This window comes from Anomaloglossus baeobatrachus, chromosome 1 (assembly GCF_048569485.1).
Source record: "Anomaloglossus baeobatrachus isolate aAnoBae1 chromosome 1, aAnoBae1.hap1, whole genome shotgun sequence".
NCBI lineage: Eukaryota > Metazoa > Chordata > Amphibia > Anura > Aromobatidae > Anomaloglossus > Anomaloglossus baeobatrachus.
The window spans coordinates 713,317,127-713,342,491 of NC_134353.1; the positions used below are offsets into that span (position 1 = coordinate 713,317,127).

Sequence of the window (25,365 nt, forward strand, 5' to 3'; positions counted from 1 at the left end):
CACTGATTTTTAGCAGCAGTATTAAACAGTTGCAATGTTAGGCTAGGTATACATTTCCATATGTTTTGTTTAGCAGAACAAAAGCTGAATAAAAGTGAAAAATGGATCTGTTGCTTAAAGGATGCAAACAGAATTACAGGGGCCCCATTAGTAAAGTAATCCAACTTGATTTCAATTTGTGTCCCTTTTTAGGCTCCTCTGCTTCTATCTGCATCAGTAATGGAAAAGATCCATTTTGCATGCAATTTTTGCTAAACAGACAAATGGAATGTGCAAAAGGAAATGTGAACATAGTCTAAGGCGAGGATTGCATATTTGATATAATGTTTATACAAAAGTTATACAAAAGTTGTACAAACCCCAGGAGTTTTCTGTAGGAGAGTGGGATGTACTGCTCCAGGCCTACTTGTGACATCCATAGCGTTTGAGGTCTGAGGAGGGTGAAGGGAGAGAAAAAAATGATTAGCTTTCTTTTGAAAATTTGTGAAAGTAATTTCTAATTTTCAGTCATTTGTTTATAATAGTTTGTGATAAAAAAAATAATAAAAAAAAAGAACAAAAAAGACAGTTCTAAACACAAATATGTAAAAAACATTATGATTACAGAGCGTAATTCCAACCTCCAGCACCTCTTACACAAAGCAGTTATATGCACTCACCTTAGGCTGAAAAGCTCCCTGCAGAGAACTAAAAGGACCTGAATGTGGAAGCATTGTGGGCATTCCAGGCATTGGAGAAGTATATGATGGAAAGAACTGGAAGAAGAACAGAAAACACCTCTTAGTAACATTTACAAGACTGATAGAGGATATAATATGCATCATAAAAAGCGAACATAACATGCCTGAAAGCTCAGCAAGTACAGTTTTAGCTTTCCAAACCATATTATCAGTTAATATCTGTCAGCAGGTTTTTGCTACCTCATCTGAGAGCAGCATGATGTAGGAAAGACATCCTGAATCGAACGATGTATCACTTGTAATCTAAGATTTGATTTTTTTGTATGTAGCAGCGCTTAACAAGCTGTTCCTACCCATACCAGGCTTTCAGAGTATATTTCCATAGATAGAATCTGGCAATCACAGAAGTAGGCAGAGTCAGACTTCAGCTCACTACTCCTCAGTCAGACTAAAGGTGGTGTCACACATAGCGCCGCAGCAGCGATCACGACCAGCGATCTGACCTTATCAGGATCGCTGCTGCGTCGTTACATGGTCGCTGGTGAGCTGTCAAACAGGCAGATCTCACCAGCGACCAGCCCCCAGCGATGCATAGAAGCGTAACTAAGGTAAATATCGGGTAACCAAGGAAAGCACTTTTCTTGGTTACCCGATATTTACCTTAGTTACTAGCGTCCGTCGCTCTCACGCTGCCAGTGCCGGCTCCCTAGTCCCTGCACGCCTAGCCAGAGTACACATCGGGTTAATTACCCGATGTGTACTCCAGCTACATGTGCAGAGAGCAGGGAGCCGGCACTGGCAGCGTGAGAGCGACGGACGCTAGTAACTAAGGTAAATATCGGGTAACCAAGGACAGGGCTTCTTGGTTACCCGATGTTTACTGTGGTTACCAGCCTCCGCAGAAGCCGGCTCCTGCTGCCTGCTCATTTAGTTGTTGCTGTCTCGCTGTCACACACAGCGATCTGTGCTTCACAGCGAGAGAGCAACAACTAAAAAATGGCCCAGGACATTCAGCAACAACCAACGACCTCACAGCAGGGGCCAGTTTGTTGCTGGATGTCACACACAGCAACATCGCTAGCAACATCGCTGCTACGTCACAAAAGTTGTTTGTTAGCAGCGATGTTGCTAGCGATGTTGCTTAGTGTGACGGGGCCTTAACAGTTTAGGTAAACAGAAACACAGTTTGAGATAAGAGACTCAGGGCTGTAATCTGAATGATAACTCTTAAACCCCCCCACCCCCCCCCCGTCACATTTAACGACTTACCAGCGATCCCGAAAACGATGTGACCTGGATCACTGGGAGGTCGCTGGTGAGATGTCACACAGTCAGATATTCCCAACGACACAGTAACGATCAGCGACCTGTAACACGATCTCGGCGGGCGATGGAACCGTGTTAGGAGGTCGTTGGTAGGCGTCAAACACAGCGATGCGTCCTGCCCAGCAGGACATCACCTTTGAAGAAAATGGTCTTAGCCTTTCAGCAACGACTAGCGATCTCACAGCAGGGGCCTGATCGCTGGTAGGTGTCACGCATAACGAGATTGTTGCTACGTCACAGAAACGCTGACGCAGCAGCGATCTCGTTTTGTGCGACGGGGCCTTTACAGAATGCAGTCTTCAAATTATATAGCAAAAACCGGCTGACAGAGTCCCTTTAAACTTATTAGCGTTATTGGCAATGTATTACTATTATCCTTTTTTACTCAGAATTAGGCCTAAGACACACAGCATGAAAATCAGACCGAGTGGAATGAAAATCGGACCGAGTGGAAGGCGATAAAACATCGCATTCCACTCGAACCAATATTAGCCTATGTGTCGGCACCCATGAGCGATTATTTTCTTGGCACCAATCGGACCGAGAAAACAAATCGCAGCATGCTGCAATTGTAATGCGAGACTCTCTCTCTTGCACCCATTCAAGTCTATGGGGCGAGAGAAAGATCGCACTGCACTCGCAGTACACCGGTGTACCGTGAATGCATAGCGAGAATGGCAATAGCCAGCTAGGGAGGAGAGAGGGAGATAAATCCCTCCCGCTCCTCCTCCGTGCCAGCCCGCCCCTCCTCAGCACTGGCCTGCCCCTCCTCAGTGCCGGCCCACCCCTCCTCAGCACTGGCCCGCCCCCAACAACTGTAGTCCGATCACATGATTGGACCTCAGTCGCAGTGACCCTCGCATGACACTTGGCTCTGCTGTGCTGCAGCGTGAGCCGAGTGTCATGCAAGAATCGCTTTAGTCCCTGTGTGGCCCCGGCCTTAAATTTACAGTTTAGTGCCCATTCTTCTGCAAACGTATGCTGGATAAAAGATTATTGAAAGATGTACAGTGCTTTCCATGAAAAACATAACAATAAATCCTTTTACTATTAGCATTAATAGTTAAACATTTTTGCAGTTATATCTTTGCAGTTACAGTGTAAATGTAACATGGAATGTCACCAGATAATCCAGTTCTTAAGTAACAACAACGTAATGTAGAGCAATCTACCCTAAAATGAATCACATCTATTGCTGAAAAACCGTGTTTAAAATTAGAGGTTTTTTTCATCTTGATTGACAAAGGTGGCTTCATATGGCCATAGTCATGCACGTACATTGTATACATTACCCACCCATTATATATAAATTTATATATACATAAATATATACACACGTTCCCACAGTAGTACTGGGTAACAGAAAATGGCCAAGTGAAAGTGAGCCTGTCATATGATACATGTGCACTAATCAGTAGGCAGCATATATCAGGCACTGGCTGCATTATCTCAGCCAGGTATGTTTGACTCAAACGGTTGACATATTTGACAGCAGAAAAAGAAAAAAAAACAAAACAAAACAACTTTAACCCCTTAACGACCCATGACGTACTGGGTACGTCATGGATCGTGTGCCGGTAAGCCCCGCCCCCTGCCGCCGGCAGCGATCCGCGCACATATCAGCTGTTATCAACAGCTGACATGTGTGCCTGCTAGTCGCGGATGGAATCGCTTCCACCCGCGGCCATTAACCCCTTACATTTCGCTGCCAAAATCTTGGCAGCGATATGTATATGGGCGCCATGACAGTAACTTACTCCGCCCCCACCGGAAGTCACGTGACATGATCACGTGACTTTCGGCGGTTGCCATGGTAGCACAGGGTCATGTGATGACGCCTGTAGTGAACATGACTCACTTCCTCTCAATGCCGGAATACAGCCGGCATTGAAAGTGAAGCAGCAAATCTGCAGTTGTCAGCTCTGTAGCTGAGATCTGCAGATAGTGCAAAGCGATCGGAATGCTGATCGCTATAGCCCCCTAGGGGGACTAGTAAAATAAAAAAAAAAAAGTAAAAAAAAAAAGTTTTAAAAAATTAAAAAAAAATAAAAACCCTTAAAGTTCAAATCACCCCCCTTTCACCCCATTGGAAATTAAAGGGTTAAAAAAAATAAAAAATACACACATATTTGGTATCGCCATGTTCAGAAATGCCCGATCTATCAAAATATAAAATCAATGAATCTGATCAGTAAACGGCGTAGCGGCAAAAAAATTAAAAAACGCCAAAATTACGTTTTTTGGTTGCCGCAAATTTTGCGCAAAATGCAATAACAGGCGATCAAAACGTAGCATCTGCGCAAAAATGGTACCGTTAAAAACGTCAGGTCGAGACGCAAAAAATAAGCCATCACAGCCTCAGATCCTGAAAAATGAGAACGCTACGGGTTTTGGAAAATGGCGCAAAACGTGCGCCACGTTTTTTGGACAAACTTGTGAATTTTTTTTAACCCCTTAGATACAAGTAAACCTATACATGTTTGGTGTCTACAAACTCGCACCGACCTGAGGCATCACATAGATACCTTAGTTTTACCATATAGTGAACACAGTGAATAAAATATCCCAAAAATTATTGTGCGATCACACTTTTTTTGCAATTTTTCCGCACTTGGATTTTTTTTGCCATTTTCCAGTACACTATATGGTAAAACTTATGGTTTCATTTAAAAGTACAACTCGTCCCGCAAAAAACAAGCCCTCATATGGTAAGATTGATGGAAAAATAAAAAAGTTACGCCTCTCGGAAGAAGGGGAGAAAAAAACAAAAACGCAAAAACGGAAAGTGCCCGGGGGCTGAAGGGGTTAAAGTAGTTGTCCACTACTAGGACAACTTATTCCACGTTTCGCAGCAAAAAAAAAAAAAAGCTTACATTTCACCTTGTGTCAAATGGGCACCAAAACCAAGAAAAATGTATAATAAAAATAAAGCGTATAACTGCCTGCATTCATGTGCATTCATGTACAAAAGACAATTTTTTACATCAAGATTAAAAAACACTGAAAGTTAAAAGTGCAATGCAGAGCTACCTGGTACTCTCCCTAAAGTGTGCTCAAAAAATTGTTACATACATATGGAGCATGTTCAATGGAATGAATGGTCTAAATGACGCCTGTCAATAATAACAGAAGAAAATAAAATGAACAAACATGAAGGAATACACATGACATATACACACTAAGGCTATGTGCGCACTAGGCGTTTTTGCCGCGTTTTTAGCGGCGTTTTTTACCGCGTTTTTGTGCTGAAAACGCAGTGACATTGCTTCCCCAGCAATGTCAATGGGTTTTCAGAAGTGCTGTCCTCACACAGCGTTTTTTTTTTAGCTGCGTTTTTGTGGTAACTACAAAAACGCAGCATGTCAATTATTTCTGCGTTTTCCACTGCGTTTTTCACTCATTGAATTCAATGAGATGTTAAAAACGCAATGAATAACGCATATAGCCGCGTTTCTATGACTAAAAACGCAGCTATAAACGCAAGGGGTGGGTACTACAGTGACGTGTACAGGAAGAGGATTCCTTCTGTTGGTAAACACAGAAGCATGAATCCTCCCGGTACCGTCACCGCTGCCTCCACCTCCCGTCCTGTGCATGTCAGCTCCGTGCGGCGCCATGTACAGGCGGGAGGTGGAGGCAGCGGCGAAAACCAAAGTGAACAGTAGAAAAAAAAAAATGTCATATACTCACCTGTCCGCAGGGTCCCGGTGCCATGCCCGCTCCCATCTCCTCCCGGTCCCGCCGCTCTGGCTGTGTGCAGTCTCCCCGGGGCAGGACCTTGCTTGCAGGACCTGGCGCTGATCACCTGATGCAGTCACCTGACGCATCAGCTGATCGCGGTGTCGCCGGCTTTTTCGCGCCCGGCCGGCTATCAGCTGATCCTGCCGTCAGGGGACTTCATCAGCTGATTACCGGCAGCTCCGGCAGCGATCGTATAGGATCAGACTCCTGTCCAATCGATCGCTGCAGGAGCTGCCGGTAATCACCACAGCACATAAGTGAGTATTATTTTTTTTTTTTTTTTCTACTGATGCATCAGCTGATTGTATAATCGGCTTTTATACAATCAGCTGATGTGTCATGTGATTCAGGCACTTGATCCTGACACATCATCTGATCGCTTTGCCTTCCAGCAAACCGATCAGATGATATTGGATCCTGATTGGACGGCGCGGGACCCTGACCCAGGATTACTGCGGAGGGGGGTTTATTTCAATAAAGATGGAGTCACTAATTGTGTTGTGTTTTATTTCTAATAAAAATATTTTTCTGTGTGTTGTGTTTTTTTTTTATCATTACTAGAAATTCATGGTGGCCATGCCTAATATTGGCGTGACACCATGAATTTCGGGCTTAGGGCCAGCTGATAATATACAGCTAGCCCTAACTCCATTATTACCTAGCTAGCCACCCGGCATCAGGGCAGCTGGAAGAGTTGGATACAGCGCCAGAAGATGGCGCTTCTATGAAAGCGCCATTTTCTGGGGTGGCTGCGGACTGCAATTCGCAGTGGGGGTGCCCAGAAAGCATGGGCACCCTGCACTGTGGATTCCAATCCCCAGCTGCCTAGTTGTACCCGGCTGGACTCAAAAATTAGGCGAAGCCCACGTCATTTTTTTTTTTTAATTATTTCATGAAATAATTAAAAAAAAAGGGCTTCTCTATATTTTTGGTTCCCAGCCGGGTACAAATAGGCAGCTGGGGGTTGGGGGCAGCCCGTATCTGCCTGCTGTACCCGGCTAGCATACAAAAATATGGCGAAGCCCATGTCATTTTTTTTTCTTTTTGGGCAAAAAACTGCATACAGTCCTGGATGGAGGCTGCTGAGCCTTGTAGTTCTGCAGCTGCTGCCTGCTCTCCTGCATACACTAGTGAATGGAGGATGCTGAGACTTGTAGTTCTGCAGCTGCTGTCTGCTCTCCTGCATACACTAGTGAATGGAGGATGCTGAGACTTGTAGTTCTGCAGCTGCTGTCTGCTCTCCTGCATACAATGAACATTTTGAAGAAGGAAATGACATCAGACCTTTTTTTTTTTTTTTTTTCATCAACAATATTTAATGGCATTGTGCACTGATTAAAAACGCAGTGAGCAAAAACGCAGCAAAAAACGCACCAAATCGCGGCAAAAACGCATGCGTTTTTGCCGCGTTTTTTTAGCCGCGGGTGCGTTTTTTAGACAAAAACGCACATAAAAACGCAGCGTGAAAAAAACGCCTAGTGCGCACATAGCCATACACATATGAGTAAAGGTAGAAAATAATAATAGATCATCCCTAAATCACAGGACGATTAACAAAATATACCTGAAAGTGCAAGGGTATAAATGTCCATACAACCAAAAAAAGAGACCGGGAGCCGGCTGCTGGCCCCACGCGTTACACCCTTACAAAAGGCTGGGCTTGATGTTGTAATAACGATGGTCTTTTGTACATGAATGCAGGCAGTCATATACTTTAATCTATATATATAATTGCCTTATTCTGTCTGTCTGTCTGTCTGTCATGCTCCGAAATTGTGTCCTTACGGTGACACAAAGCTGATTGGCCGCTGGGCTCGCCATGGCCCCGCCCCCCCACACGGATTGGCCTCTCGCCCCGGCTCTCTGCAGGCCCCGCCCCCTCACGCAATGCACGCTCTGGCCCAACTGACACGGGGCTCCGATTCCCAGGTGAGTACACACACACATCAGATCACACACACCTCACACACACCTCACACATCACATCCACACACTCACAACATCCTGGGATATCGCTTGCTTCTACACCGGCTCCGTCAGGATCCCGGCAGCGCCAGACATAACCTTGCGATGCTGGGATCTTAACGGAGGCCGTGAAAGCTGGTAACCATTATACACATCGGGTAACTAAGGTCCCTTAGTTACCCGATGTGTATCAGTTACCAGTGTACACCGGCTCACACTCACTCTCACACACACCTCACACACACATCACATCGCATCCACACATCAAGGTCCTGCAGCTGCGGAACATACATAACATAACAGCACACACACACACACACATACACACAAATCAGATCACACTCACACACACCTCACACATCACATCGCATCCAAATACTCACAACATCCTGGGATATCGCTTGCTTCTCGGCGGCGATATTGTGCTGTGAGCTTCCAGGACCTGACGGAGGATCACATGGCCAGAAGCATGTGATATCCCCGGATGTTGTGAGTATCAGCGCGTATGTGCAATATCGTCAGTGTCTGTGTGTGTGAGTGGATGCGATCGGGTGTGTGTGAGTGGATGCGATCGGTTGTGTGTGTGAGTGGATGCGATCGGTTGTGTGTGTGAGTGGATGCGATCGGTTGTGTGGGTGAGTGGATGCGATTGGTTGTGTGGGTGAGTGGATGCGATCGGTTGTGTGGGTGAGTGTCGGCAGAGGAGCACGGCGTGCTGGAGGAGGCTGGGAGCAGAGAGGCTGATCTTGGGGAAGGCTGGGAGGGGGAGGCTGGAAGGAAAGAGGCTGAGCAAACGTGCTCCATCCGCCATACTGCGCACTCCCCATCGTGCTGCATCCCCCATGCTGCGCACTCCCAAACGTGCTCCATCCGCCATGCTGCGCACTCCCCATCGTGCTCTATCCGCCATGCTGCACACTCCCAAACGTGCTCCATCCGCCATGCTGCGCACTCCCAAACGTGCTCCATCCGCCATACTGCGCACTCCCCATCGTGCTCTATCCGCCATGCTGCACACTCCCAAACGTGCTCCATCCCCCATGCTGCGCACTCCCAAACGTGCTCCATCCGCCATGCTGCGCACTCCCCATCGTGCTCCATCCGCCATGCTGCGCACTCCCAAACATGCTCCATCCGCCATGCTGCGCACCCCCCATCATGCTCCATCCGCCATGCTGCGCACTCCCAAACGTGCTCCATCCGCCATGCTGCGCACTCCCAAACGTGCTCCATCCGCCAATGCTGCGCACTCCCAAACGTGGTCCATCCGCCATGCTGCGCACTCCCAAACGTGGTCCATCCGCCATGCTGCGCACTCCCAAACGTGCTCCATCCGCCATACTGCGCACTCCCAAATGCGCTCCATCCGCCATACTGCGCACTCCCCATCGTGCACCATCCGGCATGCTGCGCACTCCCAAGCGGATGGAGCATGATGGGGGGTGCGCAGCATGGCGGATGGAGCACGTTTGGGAGTGCGCAGCATGGCGGATGGAGCACGTTTGGGAGTGCGCAGCATGACGGATGGAGCACGTTTGGGAGTGCGCAGCATGACGGATGGAGCACGTTTGGGAGTGCGCAGCATGACGGATGGAGCACGTTTGGGAGTGCGCAGCATGACGGATGGAGCACGTTTGGGAGTGCGCAGCATGCCGGATGGTGCACGATGGGGAGTGCACAGTATGGCGGATGGAGCACGTTTGGGAGTGCGCAGTATGGCGGATGGAGCACGTTTGGGAGTGCGCAGCATGGCGGATGGAGCACGTTTGGGAGTGCGCAGCATGGCGGATGGACCACGTTTGGGAGTGCGCAGCATGGCGGATGGACCACGTTTGGGAGTGCGCAGCATGGCGGATGGAGCACGTTTGGGAGTGCGCAGCATGGCGGATGGACCACGTTTGGGAGTGCGCAGCATGGCGGATGGAGCACGTTTGGGAGTGCGCAGCATGGCGGATGGAGCACGTTTGGGAGTGCGCAGCATGGCGGATGGAGCACGTTTGGGAGTGCGCAGCATGCCGGATGGTGCACGATGGGGAGTGCGCAGTATGGCGGATGGAGCACGTTTGGGAGTGCGCAGCATGGCGGATGGAGCACGTTTGGGAGTGCGCAGAATGGCGGATGGACCACGTTTGGGAGTGCGCAGCATGGCGGATGGAGCACGTTTGGGAGTGCGCAGCATGGCGGATGGGGCACGTTTGGGAGTGCGCAGCATGGCGGGTGGAGCACGTTTGGGAGTGCGCAGCATGGCGGATGGAGCATGATAGGGGGTGCGCAGCATGGCGGATGGAGCACGTTTGGGAGTGCGCAGCATGGCGGATGGAGCACGTTTGGGAGTGTGCAGCATGGCGGATAGAGCACGATGGGGAGTGCGCAGCATGGCGGATGGAGCACGTTTGGGAGTGCGCAGCATGGGGGATGCAGCACGATGGGGAGTGCGCAGTATGGCGGATGGAGCACATTTGGGAGTGCGCAGCATGGCGGATGGACCACGTTTGGGAGTGCGCAGCATGGCGGATGGAGCACGTTTGGGAGTGCGCAGCATGGGGGATGCAGCACGATGGGGGGTGCACACCTCCCCCCAACACACACACGCGCACTGCACAACACACACACACTAGGAATCACAAACAACGCCCTACACAGACACCCACACACAGAGACAACGCTGCACACACAAATATACGCACATACTGCACAACACACACATTGCTCAAAACATACCTCCCCCCAAAACACACCACACACACACAACGCTACAGACACACAGCGCTCCACAAACAACGCAACACACATACAACACCGCTCTCACCCCCCGCGACACTCAGAACATGTACAGCGCCCTACACAAACACTTGGTAACTACACACAACAACATCTACATATATATATATATATATATATATATATATATATATATATATATATATATATATAACAAAAATCATACATGAACTACACAATACGTAAATTCTAGAATACCCGATGCGTAGAATCGGGCCACCTTCTAGTATTATATATTTTTCTTGGTTTCGGTGCCCATTTGACACAATTCTCTTTGCCCATACATATAGTTCCTCTTGTGCGGTGCATGTTACCAATTATCTATAGTTATTGTTTGTGGTGCAGACCCCACCCTCCCCCTTTTTTTCTTCATTTCTCCTCCTGTGCCGCCATCATTCCAGCGGTGTTGGGACTCACGTTCAGGACTCAAGTGAGGCTGTAATGTCACTCAAGCTCCACACCCAATCACTGCCGACTCTGTCTCCCCGCCTTTGGACAAATGAGTTAATCAATAGGAAGAGAGAGGTGTGGCTGATACTCACCTCCTGTTTATTGCGCCTGCATCTGAAGGCGAGAAGACAGAAGACGGCGGCGTTTGAACACAGGGCTTTGCGTGACGTCAGAACCGAGCGAGAGTCCCAACACCGCTGGCATGGGGAGGGGGGGGGGGGATAAGCTTTTTGATTTTGATTGGGGATAACATGTAGAATAAAAAGGGGATGGCTTATTAGAGGACAACCCCTTCAAGAATCCCCAGTTAAATTATTGGTGCCAGTCTCACCTAATTAGAAAAAATGCAAAACAAATGTGATCAGATTATTCTATAAAAGCAGCAATTATTTCGTCCACTGCAGATATGCTCCACATCACATTTTGCATTGCAGCATCTAGCCTTGTCAATCACAGATTTTGCACAAAGGCAGCAGGAAATATGGTTCAGTGAACAGAAAATCACGGACACACTACAATAAATAAGCTTTAGGCGCAAGCATAGTAAATTGCTGTGAAAAAAAAATTAACTCACGCTGGTATGACGAAAATATGGGTTGTCTAACTTGGGAGCGTATTTCTCAAACTAAAATGAAAGAGAAAACACAGAAAGTGAGTACAGGAAAGGAAAACATGGCAAAAAGCTTTTATGCACAGACTATATTAGCTGACAATTTACGCCATAAGTCATATCCACCATTGACAATAGCCCATAACACACAAATCAAATCATAAAGATGTGTGAAGAATAAAAATTGAGAAAATATTATTAATTTGACCAATTATTAAAAATCTAACCTTTTAAAAAATACATGATCTACTACCAAATTCAGCAAAACATTATATTGTATAGTTATTAAAACAAATATTCAAAGTTAGGCATATACAGGTTCTAGAAATGTATCAAGGTGCCTGAATGGACATTATGACCATGAAAATTAATATGTAAATGAAGCGAAAGCATGAAGATTACCCACTTCCCTCCAACCACATCTAGACTAGAAAGGCATGGACGACAATTCTCTGGTCTATGCATACAAATGTATTTTGTAAAAATACCAGCAAAGTTGGCTAAATTTGTCAGGCAAATAGATAAGACATTACAAGAAATACAGTAACAACCCTAAAAGTTAGTACACCTGCTGTGAAAAGAAGTGTTAATGTTGTGCCAATGGTAAATGTCTAGAAATAGACTACATATCCCCAGCAATAAGCAGAGGGAGAGGGAAGTGAATTTGGACTTAAGTGCTCTACTTATCCTCACATTTCGAGCTGGGGTACGCACCATGGGGGGTGCATTTGGTGGCATAAGCTGCGCTGGGGGTAGGCTGGATGTGAAGGGGGTAAATGTGTGCTGATGCGTGTGTTGGTGCGTGTGTTGGTGCTGGTGATATTCCGCCCTCAGCAGTGGCACAGAGCTGAGGGGGGCACCGGCCCGGTCCGAGGTCTGAACCAGAAAACGATTATTCAGCTCCTGCCTGAGAAGTTCATGATCTGCAAGAGACAGAAAGACAAAAAAAACACAAAGGCCCATCGGCCAATCAGTTTCCCCAAAATAATAATAGGAAAAAGCGCAGATATTCACCTGGCATTCCCTGTTTCTGCAGGTCATGCTGTGGTGGTTTTCTACGTGAGGACTCATTGGTGGAGGTAAGAGAGATGCCTGTGACAAAGTACCAATCAGAATCCCCGAATGAGGCTGGCAATACATGATTGGTTGGTTGAATGATATCAACAGGCTGGTATCTAAAGACAAGAAAGAACACCATGAGTCATCTCAGGAGAAAACACAATGGGGCTTTTAATACAGCAGTATAACAAGCCACACCCATCTAATCCCACCCCCTACCCAAATACTGGCCTGGGGAACAGAGGAATTAACCTTAAACTAGACACTGGTGTCAAAAACACCATCATATGGCATTTACAATTACATAACTTTAGGGAATTGCTTCTATATGGGAAAAGGCTACAAGACACTAGACTTAAAAATAATAAAAAACAAAAATAAACCCAAACATTTGTGGATACAGAAATAAAAACACACAAAGTATACAAAGCACTCAATCAGCAATCACTATTTTCAGTAGGGATTCGGATGTTGTATTCATTCTATATTAGGGACCAACTGGCAACTGCTGAACTATGACGGTCCTAGAAAAAGCGTAAGGCTAAGGACACAGCGAGTAAAACGGAGCGAGTGGAATGCGATTACCAAAAAAAAAACCCAAACCAAATGTTACTCTATGGGGCCACTCCCATGTGCGATTCCTTTCTAAGCCCTAATTGGCCCAAGAAAACAAATCGCAGCATGCTGTGGGTAGAATCTGCTTCGTTTTCACTCGCACCCATACAAGTCTATGGGTGAGAGAGAAACATTGCACTGCACTTGCTTTACACCGGAGTGTAGTGCAATAATCGAATCAGCTGATAATGGAGGATATGGGGAGATTAGTCCCTCCCTCTCCTCCGCAGCTGTGGTCTGATCACATCACAGTATAATGACACTGCTCACACTTGCTGCAGAGCAGGAGGCGGGAGTCATTAGCATAATGCATCCAATGCTCTCACATCGGATGCTAAATGCCCGTGTGTCCTTAGCCTAAAGCTGAATCTGAGTTATGGGACGCTATTAAATATATTTATATTAAAAATATACTGAATCTGAAGTTTACTAGAAATTTTAAGCCTCTGCACATCGTAATTTAGCTTACTGCACTGTGTGCACAGCAGAGACTAATTCTCAATTTCCAAGTTACTCAAACTGTAATAGATTATAGACTATGATTAGACACGCGCTTAAAATCGACGTCCTGACATGAGCATGGACACCCACTGCACTCAAACACCTATGATGTCACTTTGTAACTGACCGGACATGGCAAAAAAAATTCTGCTGCAGTTTAGAAAAAGTCCCAAGCCCAATTAATTAGTTACTGAAAATCTGAAACATGACTTTTTAAAAAGGGTCATGAAAAGATGAGGGGGTCAGATATTTTCAGTAATAAAATTAAGCACCAAGCAGTGCCAAAGGGCTTTGTCAGCTTTAATCAAAGCTCATGGACTAATGTAAACTATTACATATTTGTAATCTAATCTGTGATTAGTTTAGATCCTCATGTGTATTTTAAGTCATAAATTGGTACAGTAGTACACAAATCTGCACAATCTGAAACTTGGGCTCCAGATGTGCCCAATCATTAGGAATCCTACTAATTAATAGTACTAAAGGGAATCTGTCACCAGGTTTTGCTCCCCCATCTGATAGCAGTATAATATAGAAATAGAAACCCTGATTGCAGCGATGTCACTTACTGAGCTGTTTGCTGTCATTTTGCTAAAATCACTTCTCTCTGCGGCAGATCTAGCAGTTATATGAATGCAGAGAAGGGTTATAACGAGCTCATGCATCTGCTGGACTACCTGGCAGCATGCCAAATAGTCCTCTAATGATAATCTCCTGCTGATTAAACAGTGATTTTATAAAAACTACACTAGCCCAGTAGGTGAGAACACTGGAATCAGGTTCTCTTTTCCTTCATTATGCTGCAAAAACTCGGTGACAGAGTCCCTTAAGAAAATGTTTAGCAGCTGCCACTCATCACTTATGTATTTTACAGATATGAAAAATGCAAACAAAAGAGGTCACATATTAAAATAGTTTTCAGAGAAGTGTGGACTTATTCTCTATTGATTCAATTTTTAACTAGAAAACGGAGGACACAATTTCTAGGAGATCGTTGCCACCTAAGACTCTCACAGAGAACACACACCTCACTGACTTCATTACGGTCTTTCATCATACACTACAACAACAGAGTAGCACAGCTATACTTACCCGAATATCCTGCTCCAGCAGGGTGGCTGGGAATTACAAGGCCATTAGTAGGTAAAGATGGTGGTGGCAGTGAAGGAGGGGTAGCAAACATGGCCGGATGATGCTGGGTTTGAGATCTAATAGCAAAGTGCGAGGTAGCAAGGTTGGGTATGGAGAGGGGCAGACCCGGTCCAGCAGGGTGATGAGAAGGGATCTGGGGGGAAGACGGTAGGTGCTTGGGGAGGCCGATACTTGCTGCACTGCTAGCACTACTGCTCCGGCTGCATGGTGGGCGACAAGAAAACAAACAATTCAGCATTTACAATAGTATTTTGAAATCCCAACATTCAATGCTATAGTCATCAGAACAAGCATATTTGTCTGTGATTTTCACAGATATAAGAAGATATATGGTGCATGCAAATAACAGTACTCCAGCTGTGTCAATGTAATTATGTCTTTCTCCACGTCATTACCTGATGCTGGTGATGCTGTTGTGCTGTGGATGTACAGGGTAACTGAGGTGTGAAGGGATATGATTCTGAGTTCGGAGTTCTGGGGGTAACAACTGAGGTTGAGACAAAGGTCGGGACTGTGGACGAGGTTGGGGTTGTGGTGTAAGTCGTGGTGGAGCAGGAGCTACAATGGTGGGCTCTTTCTTTACTAGAGGGCTGGCCCGGGTACTAGAGGCTGGCGTGGATGAGGCAGAAGTGACAATAGCAGCAGGAGGAGGTTGTGGACTATGCACAGGAGGAATAAATGGAACTTCCGTGTTCAGCTCTTGGCTGCGCTCCAGTCCAGATACTTTAGGTGGACAAGTCGTTTGTGACTCCGCTTTGTCATTCAAAAGTGTTCCTAAAAAACATCAATATGGCATAGTTATTAGTATGTGGGTCCTGTAAGGGAAAATTAAAGGGAACCTGTCAGGTGCAATATACACCCAGAACAACCACCAGTTTTGGGTGCATATTGCTAATCCCTGCCTAACTATCCCAGTATACACTAGCATAAAGTGATCTTAAAAAAAATATTTCTAAAGATCTTTTATCTTTTGCTAATGAGCGCTGGGACTAGTCCCAATGGCGTTATATGCCACGACTAGCCACCCTCTTAGCATTTTAGCATTCAATGCAGCATCACCAGCGGTGCCGCGCGTACCTGTGACTGCGATTCTCACTTTCGGTCATGAGCAGTATGAAGCCGGGTGTACGCTTCCCGGCTTCAGTGAGGTCTACTGCGCATGACTGAGAGTGCCGGGCATTCAGAAGCACGGTCAGAGCAAACGTTGCCGACACTGCATTGAATAACATGTTAGTACGCCCCTGTGGGCGTGCTAACATGTTAAGGCCCGTTTCACACATCCGGCGCACTCCAGTACAGTGTAATACAGCATAATGGCATTGCGGCAACCTCTAGTCACATGCTGTGTGACCGGAGCATGTGACCGGAGCTTGCCGCGATGCTATTGTACAGTACTAACACAGTACTGGAGTGTGCCGGATCTGGAAATCCGGCAAAATGTCGGATGTGTGAAACACCCCTAAGAGGGCAGCTGGTCGGGGAATATAATGCCCTTGGGACTAGTCCCTGTGCTCATTAGCATAAGATAAAGATCTTTAGACATAAGGCCACGGTCTCACTAAGCGACATCGCTGCTGAGTCACGGTTTTTGTGACGCAACAGTGATCTCGCTAGCGATCTCGTTATATGTGACATCCAGCAACGACCTGGCCCCTGCTGTGAGGTCGCCGGTCAGGACGCATCGCTATGTTTGACACTGTGTGACAGGGTCCCAATGACAGCAGAGATTATTATACAGGTCACTACTGCGACCTGTATCGTTCCTGCATCGCTGGTAAGGTCTGACTGTGCGACATCTCACCTGAGACCTCCTAGTGACTTACCAGCGATCCCTATCAGGTTGCATCGTTTTTGGGATTGCTGGTAAGTCGCTAAATGTGACGGGGGTTATACTTTTTCCAAAGATCCCTATATCCATGCTAGTGTATACAGGGACGGTTAGGCAGGGATTAGCAATATGCACCCAGAACTGCTCGTGGTTGTGGGTGCATATTGCATCTGACAGGTTCCTTTTAACTATAATGCATAGTTGTATCCAATAGCAAACACAATTTGTTATTAAAAAGGAGATTTATATTTTCAAGTTATTATAATAAGTGATCAGTCTGCCCTGCCTGTACTGCGAGGGCTATCCCACTTTCAAAGTAAAAATCTTCCCCTTTACAGGCTTTGGTTTTTTTTTTTACATTGTAAGATTATTTCAAAAGATTCCACGTCACAGAGAAGGTGCACTGATAAAATATCACTACAATATTGACGAAAAATAGAGCAACATGGCACTTCTACGGCTTAATAGCTTCAATTGTAATCCAATGCATTAACTAATTCACAATTTGGTAAACAATTGTGAGTCGCGATTCCATCACAGAGGTACAGCATAATCCTCTTTTGTGACGAATTCATGACTCACAATTTTGCTGACCATATTCCCGGTTCTACAATAATCTGCATTCTTCTGATGAAGGTCCTTTTTAAAATGTGAATTATCAGAAATGTGAATTCTTTCATGCATTGGAATACAACTAAAGCGAAGTTTACCATTGATCCGTAGCAGTGCTGTGATTTCTCTATTTTATATAATATATATAATTATATACACATACATATACACACACATACATACTGTATATATACATACACATACATACTGTATATATACATATATATATACACACATTTTATATATATATATATATATATATATATATTATGTACACATACATATACACACACATACATACTACTGTATATATACAGATACACACATATATATATATATATATATATGACGATGATAGCCAACAATTCAATTCTTGCGCTAATAAAATCTCCAACCTACAAGAACCACTCCAAATTCACTTTGCAAATTAATTCCTAACACAGGATGATGACTAATATACGGTTACTTCAAAAGTTTAACATATAAGAAAAGAATTCATATTTCATCAATGTAAGTAACAGTTTTCGGCAAATACAAAAGAAAAACTTTTCAGAAGTCAGCTCTATGGATGAATTAATATCCATTAGTAAGGCACAATTATTGCGCGGTAAGAAAAAAAAAACGTAGTCAAAATTGTCTTACCAAATTGTGGCCTTCATCCACTGACTGACTATAGAATCCTATGGTGCTCCAGGTACTGTGCAGTTGAAATGCTGACGGCTTACTCTTTGCGCCTTGAGCTGGTGTTTTTAATTATACCATTTTTAGATGGATGTGACCTTTTGATCGCCTGTTCTTGCATTTTAATGAATGTTGTGGCGACCCCATTCCGATTTACAAATTCAGATTAGCTGATTTTATATTTTGATAAATCAAGCATTTCTGAACGCAGAGATAGCAGATGTGTATTTTTTATGTTTTTATTCTCAATGGGGCAAAAGGGGGGGATTTTGAACGTTTAGGTTTGGGGTTTTGTTTTTTAAATCAATTTTACTGTTCCCCCTAGGGGACTTTATGACTGCACAGTCTGATCATTTCTTCTGACCAGAGCAATGCTTCAGCATTGTGGGAATCTACAGCTGTGACCGCAAATAACCTAAGTGATGTCACCGCTCATCATGATGCTCATTTCCTGTCTGAAACCCACAGCGGGTGGTCATGTTTTATGGCCGCGAGCTGTCACTTTAGAATTGTAGTGGGACCTCGTGTGGACCTGAGTGTTTTGGTGGTTAATAAAATGGGTCAAAGAGGGTGTTTTTTTTGGTATTGTATTTCAAATAAAAGATTTTTTTCAGTGTTTGTGTTTATTTCTTTTCACTTAGAATTGTAATGGGGGGGTCTCAGACGTCTCCCATTATTACTCTAGGGCTTATTGGCAGCTGTGAGCTGTTATTAACCACTTAAGGCTATGTGCCCACGGGAGAAAGTACCTGCGGATTTTTCTGCATCAAAATCCGCAGCTTTCCCCCGGAATCCGCACCTTAGCATAGGTAGAGAGGGGAGCCAGCATGATCTGAAATTGGCATGCATCATATAAAAAGTGAAAATTCACAGATTTATTCCAACTGTACTGTAATATAAATGAGATTTTTAGCAAATAATTGATCAATTTTTTGAGCCACCCCTGCCAACGTCACGGCAAATCTCAATAGGGGGGTCCTACTCTACATTCTGTATTTCATGTGCCATGCGGCCTCCTAGATAAAGTTAAAAGCAGAACCATAATGGAGCACACATACCTGTAACCTGTATATATAACCGCTTCTATGTTGCAAAAAAGGCACTTGTGGATAGAGACCAGCCCAGGTCCCAGCATGTGGAGCAAGCCCCACACATACCAGGACTATATCAGAACTGGTTTGCTGGCTCCCCTCTCTCTCTCTGTTTGGTCGTAGTTATGCTACAAATTCTGGTGGCCGGTCACCACCATGCCATGCACGCCTGATTTTGGTTTGCTATGTATTCCTCCTGTTGGTAGCCGTTCAGATTCAGTTACCTCACCCCTTTCCACAGGCAATGCTAATTAAGCACCATCTTGGATCTGGTCCGCCTTTATCAATGGTTGCTGTTTGGCACTGGGAGGATCAGTTCTGATATAGTCCTGGTATGTGTAGAGCTTGCTCCACATGCTGGGACCTGGGCTGGTCTCTATCCACAAGTGCGTTTTTTGCAACATGGAAGCGGCTATATACAGGTTGCAGGTATGTGTGCTCCATTATGGTTCTGCTTTTAACTTTATCTAGGAGGCCGCATGGCACATGAAATACAGAATGTAGAGTAGGACCCCCCTATTGAGATTTGCCGTGACGTTGGCAGGGGTGGCTCAAAAAATTGATCAATTATTTGCTAAAAATCTCATTTTTTTATTATAGTACAGTTGGAATAAATTTGTGAATTTTCACTTTTTATATGATGCATGCCAATTTCAGATCGTGCTGGTTCCCTTTTTTACCTTAGCATAGGTGCGGATTTGACGCGGATTTCATTGCGGATTTTGATGCGGATTTTGTCCATTGTACTCTATTGTGTTTCTGAATAAAGCTTAGTCTGTTTTGAAGGAAAAAAAAGGCTCTGTCATTTTCTGTCCCAACCCTCCTTTCTTCTCCATTATCCATTTTGTAATAAAGGGGCAGAAATATTTAAAGGGAACCTGTCGCCACTTTTTTTGCAAAAAGCTGCGGCCAACACCACTGTGCTCTTATATACAGCATTTTAACAGGCTGTATATAATAACCCAGTCGTGGTGGCCGCAGGTTACAGCCAAAAAATGTGGTGCCATGTTCCCTTTCACTGGTATTTTTAAAAAAAAAAAAAAAAAATGTGCTCCGCTGTATTTTCACTGTCCAGCCCGATGCAAGCAAGCAACTGAGGGCTGTGCTTCTCAGCGGGATAAGGCTGAAGCATTCTCTGCCCCTCCCGCTGAGAAAAACAGTCCTCAGCTGCCTCTGAAAATGGCGGCTCCGTTGTGAAGCGCCATTCACAGGTGCTGTACCGAGGCTCATCCAGCTGCCCTGATGCATTGGCTGGCTGGGTAATATAACGGGGTTAATGCCAGTTTTCTGCAAACTGGCACTAAGCCCGAAGTTCATAATGTCATGCCTGTGTAGACACGGCCATTATGAACCTCCATTTGGTACTAAATAAAAGAAAACACTTTTTGAAAAATTTTATTTGAAAGAAAAACACACACACATCCCTGATTGCCACCTTTATTACTTCCAAGCCTCAGAGGTTAATCCAGGACAATTGTAATCACTGGTTTGCTCTCTGCCGGCTGCTGTGAGCGGCAGAACTCACTGTCCGGGTCAGCTCAGTTCATAGCTGAGCCCGGGTCACAGCGTCAGCCGGTCACAGCAGCCGTCAGTGTATTAAATGCTGCACAGCTCTCTTCCGGCAGCTGGGAACGTCTGATGTCAGAGCCCTGGTCAGATGACTTAATTCGCGAGCGCGGGCGGGTCAGCTGACTGCACACCGACCAGCTGATGTGCCGGGCTCCGATGTGCACTCATGTGACCCGGGCACGGACGTCAGCCGGTACCAGCAGCCGGAAGAGAGCTTTGCAGCATCTCGAACACTGACGTCCATGCCCGGGTCACATGAGTGCACATCGTCAGCTGTCTGTGTGCAGTCAGCTGACCCGCCTGCGCTCGCGAATTAAGTCAGCTGACCAGGGCTCTGATATCAGACGTTCCCAGCTGCCGGAAAAGAGCTGTGCAGCATTTAATAATACACTGACGGCTGCTGTCACCGGCTGACGTCAGTGCCCGGGTCAGCCGGGTAAACATCGGAGCCCGGCTCGGAGTTGTCATGGATTATCGTCGGGGGATTCAGGGAGTAATAAAGATGGCAATCAGGGATGTGTGTGTGTTTTTCTTTCAAATAAAATTTTTAAAAAAAGTGTTTTCTTTTCTTTAGTACTAAACGGAGGTTCATAATGGCCGTGTCTACACAGGCATGACATTATGAACCTCGGGCTTAGTGCCAGTTTGCAGAAAACTGGCATTAACCCCGTTATATTACCCTGGCATTAACCCCGTTATATTACCCAGCCAGCCAATGCATCAGGGCAGCTGGATGAGCCTCGGTACAGCACCTGTGAATGGCGCTTCACAACGGAGCCGCCATTTTCAGGGGCAGCTGAGGACTATTTTTCTCAGCGGGAGGGGCAGAGAATGCTTCAGCCTTATCCCGCTGAGAAGCACAGCCCTCAGTTGCTTGCTTGCATCGGGCTGGACAGTGAAAATACAGCGGAGCACTTTTTTTTTTTTTAAAAGAATTGTGAAAAAAGACCTGGGATCCTGTTTTGCCAGCTAAAAGCAAGCAGCCTGTAACTAGCTGCTTTTAGCTGGCAATCCAGAGTCCGGACACAACACGACTACACTGCCACTACTCTACACTACAAAATGGTGAAACTTCCTCTTCCTGAACTATCCTACATCACTTCCTGCGGATTTGTTTGCGAAATCCGCACCAAATCCGCAGGAAAAAGAGCCTGTGGGAACAGACCTGCGGATTTCTTGCGGATTTTACACCTTGCATTGACTTGCATGGGAAAAATCTGCAACAAAATCCGCAACAATAATTGACATGCTGCAGATTTTTCTGGATCAAAATCCGCGGCAAATCCGCCGCAGAAAAATCCGCAACATGGGCACAGCATTTCCAAAATGCCATTGAAATGGCTTGGAAGTGCCGCTGCTGCAGATTTTCGGCAAATCCGCGGTAAATCCGCGGCAAAATCCGTGGTAAATCCGCAGCGTGGGCGCACAGCCTAATAGTCTAAGTGCAATCACACCAGGTCAATCGGGATGAACCGGGTAAAGTGCTGTCACATCTAATGGATGCGGCAATTCCGGTTGGCTGCAAACTACTATGTTTAGGCGGGGGAGGGGGCAATAAGCATGGGTCTCCCCAGCCTGAGATTACCAGCCCTAACAGGCTTTATCATGGCTGGATATCAAAATTCAGGAGGACCGCACACCTTTTTTATATTTATTTAAATAAATAAATCCTCATGCGGTTAATCTCATTTTGATATACAGCGAAGATAAGCACCCAGTTGGGGGCTGCATCTTCATCTGTGCTGGGTATCATAATATGGGGGGAAAAGGCTAATTTTATTTATTTATTTTTACACCACAATATAGACCCGCAGACAGGGTCTGCGATTGCAAGAAGTTAGACATGCTCTCAGACAGGCTGGGGGAGCGTCTGACAGAAACCAATCACAGATGCCAGGACTGCCAGTGGGCGGGGGAAGCGGTGAACATGTATGAAGCTAATGAGCATCCCCGGAAGCAGTTACAGACGTGCTGGAGACTAAGTATAGAGCACCTGCTTTATTCTAATTTCTCCTGTTGTTTATTTTTTTTTTTATTACCCAAGTTGCCGGACACAGATCTACCCGTGGTTCCCTGAGAACTCCGGGCCTGACACTCGGGTACTTTTAAACCCACGTTGATCTGGACTTGGCTATGTGCGCACGTGTGCGCTCTGCACCGCACCTAAAAGGTGCGCTTCAGAGCGCAGCTGAAAAGCTCCGTTCTGAAGCGCATGGTGCCGGCAGAGAACGTGCGCTCTGCATGCAGCTCCTGCCATAGACAGAGCAGGGGCTGCCGGCAAAGCGCACGGAAGAAGTGACCCGTCACTTCTTAGAACGCACGCTTCGGGCAGCAGCCGAAGCGCTGCTCTCTAAGACGCCACGTGCGCACGGCCCCTGCACAATCTCCATAGATTATGCAGGGGACGCAGGACGCATGCAGTTACGCTGCGCTACAAAGCGCAGCGTAACTGCATGTAATTACGCAACGTGCGCACATAGCCTTAAGGTCCAGTCACACTAAGCAACTTACCAGCGATCCCAACAACGATAGGGATCGCTGGTAAGTTGCTAGGAGGTTGCTGGTGAGATGTCACACTGCAACGCTCCAGCGATCCCACCAGCAACCTGACCTGGCAGGGATCGCTGGAGCGTGGCTACACGAGTTGCTGGTGAGCTCACCAGCAACCAGTGACCAGCCCCCAGCGCCGCGTGGAAGATGCTGCGCTTGGTAACCAAGGTAAATATCGGGTAACCAACCCGATATTTACCTTGGTTACCAGCGCACGCAGCTACACGTGCAGAGAGCAGGGAGCAGCGCACACTGAGCGCTGGCTCCTTGCTCTCCTAGCTACAGCACACATCGGGTTAATTAACCCGATGTGTCCTGCAGCTACATGTGCACAGAGCAGGAGCCGGCACTGACAGTGAGAGCGGCGGAGGCTGGTAACAAAGGTAAATATCGGGTAACCAAGGACAGGGCTTCTTGGTTACCCGATGTTTACATTGGTTACCAGCCTCCGCAGAAGCAGGCTCCTGCTGCCTGCACATTTAGTTGTTGCTCTGTCGCTGTCACACACAGCGATCTGTGCTTCACAGCGGGACAGCAACAACTAAAAAATGGCCCAGGACATTCAGCAACAACCAACGACCTCACAGCAGGGGCCGGGTTGTTGCTGGATGTCACACACAGCAACATCGCTAGCAACGTCACAAAAGTTGTTCGTTAGCAGCGATGTTGCTAGCGATGTTGCTTAGTGTGACGGGGCCTTTACAGTCTAGGTCCGCTCATCACTATTCCTTACAACTTGATAACAACTTGGCACTGGCTTAATTAGATGACATTAAAGCCTTTGACTTAGTAGAATGGCCATTTCTGGCGACATGCATTCAAAAATTTGGATGTGGCATAAACTTCCAATAACATTAATAACAACAACAATAATGTTACAGCAAACATGTGCCAGTTAAAGAATAATTTCTGGTACAGCAAGAAATAGCAGCTACTATACCCTTATAACAGTTGTCAATGTGAATTTTGTCTTGATGACCACTTTGACTGTCAAGCATAGAAGTGAAAGAGACATTTGCCAGTTTTAATAGAGTACACGGGCCTGGTGATGTTAGCTGTAAGGCAGCCTTAGGCCCAGCAAATTCTAGAGGATGTATCAAGGTCTTGCAGCCACTAACCCTAGGAGACGTGTTTAGAAATGCATTCGTACATAGGTGTAACACATATGAATGGGGGTAAACTGTACTCTTCAAATTTTATAGCAAAACAAACTGAATATTACTGGAATTGACCAACGTGCCATTATTCACCTATAAATAATGGAAACCAAAATAACACAACTAAAACTTTCAAGAACCATTTTAGCCCATAATTATGATACATTTTTAATAAACTATCTTGGAATCGTTGGGGTCCCAACAGTCAGTGGTCAGCAAGTTATCCACCATCACATAGGGAGTAGTAACTTATATTTGTTTAATTTTTTAGGAATAACTTTTTAATAACTGGCTATTACAAAAGTGAGCTCTTGGAGAGTTCTTACACACTCTTATTGTCTATAGTAATTTTTCTGCTGTAAGACACAAATCTACATAACCTAACAATACAGACTCTTGCCCGGTACATACCATCAGTGCGAGTTCCTTTCATCATCACCTTGTCCTGCTTCTTAGCACAATAGGACTGACATGCTTCAGAAACTGTACAGTCAGGTCCTGTCTCAAGGCTACCTAACCTCCATACTGCAGTCAGCTCCTGGGAAACCCCCCACCACTATTCCTTTCCCACAGAGACCCTGGAGATTCAGCACCTGCGGTGTGAGCCTGATGGCCAGGACAAGCTGCAGCCAGAGATAAATTGATGGAGGCAGCTAAGCTGCACGTCAGGGGACAGAAAGGAGATGCTCTGGGGTAGCAGGAACATCTGAGACTGTATATATCTCTCCACTGTGAAAGCCAGTGACAGCCTGAGCCACAGGAGGGCTCATCTGACAGCTACACACAGGGATTTATCCCTTCCAGGGTGATGGACATTGCATTACATATATTGGGGAAATCTGGCTTCTTCAATCAGATCTGATCCAAAGTAGTAAACAATTTGTGAAATCGTCTCCTTAGCACTGGCGAAACCTAAATCATTAACCTTCTTATAAGAGCAGCATCCTGAGGTTAAATGATGTGCCGCGATTCACAATTTGTAGCCATCACTGGACTG

General features: G+C 45.8%; 1 protein-coding gene across 10 annotated transcripts in view; it reads right to left on the reverse strand.

Moving 5' to 3' along the window:
- The window catches only part of FBRSL1 (fibrosin like 1), a 792,546-nt gene that overhangs the window by 26,544 nt on the left and 740,637 nt on the right, over positions 1-25,365 (reverse strand). For 8 of the 10 annotated variants that reach the window (XM_075321861.1, XM_075321929.1, XM_075321878.1 and 5 more), the window contains 6 exons: positions 15,276-15,654; positions 14,821-15,080; positions 12,247-12,476; positions 11,518-11,568; positions 660-755; positions 360-431 (listed from right to left, as the gene is read on the reverse strand). In XM_075321861.1, coding sequence (XP_075177976.1) covers positions 360-431; positions 660-755; positions 11,518-11,568; positions 12,247-12,476; positions 14,821-15,080; positions 15,276-15,654 — 1,088 coding nt within the window. Of the gene's footprint in view, positions 1-359; positions 432-659; positions 756-11,517; positions 11,569-12,246; positions 12,477-12,567; positions 12,729-14,820; positions 15,081-15,275; positions 15,655-25,365 lie in introns of all 10 variants that reach the window. The other 2 variants (XM_075321892.1, XM_075321902.1) reach the window with 2 other exon arrangements.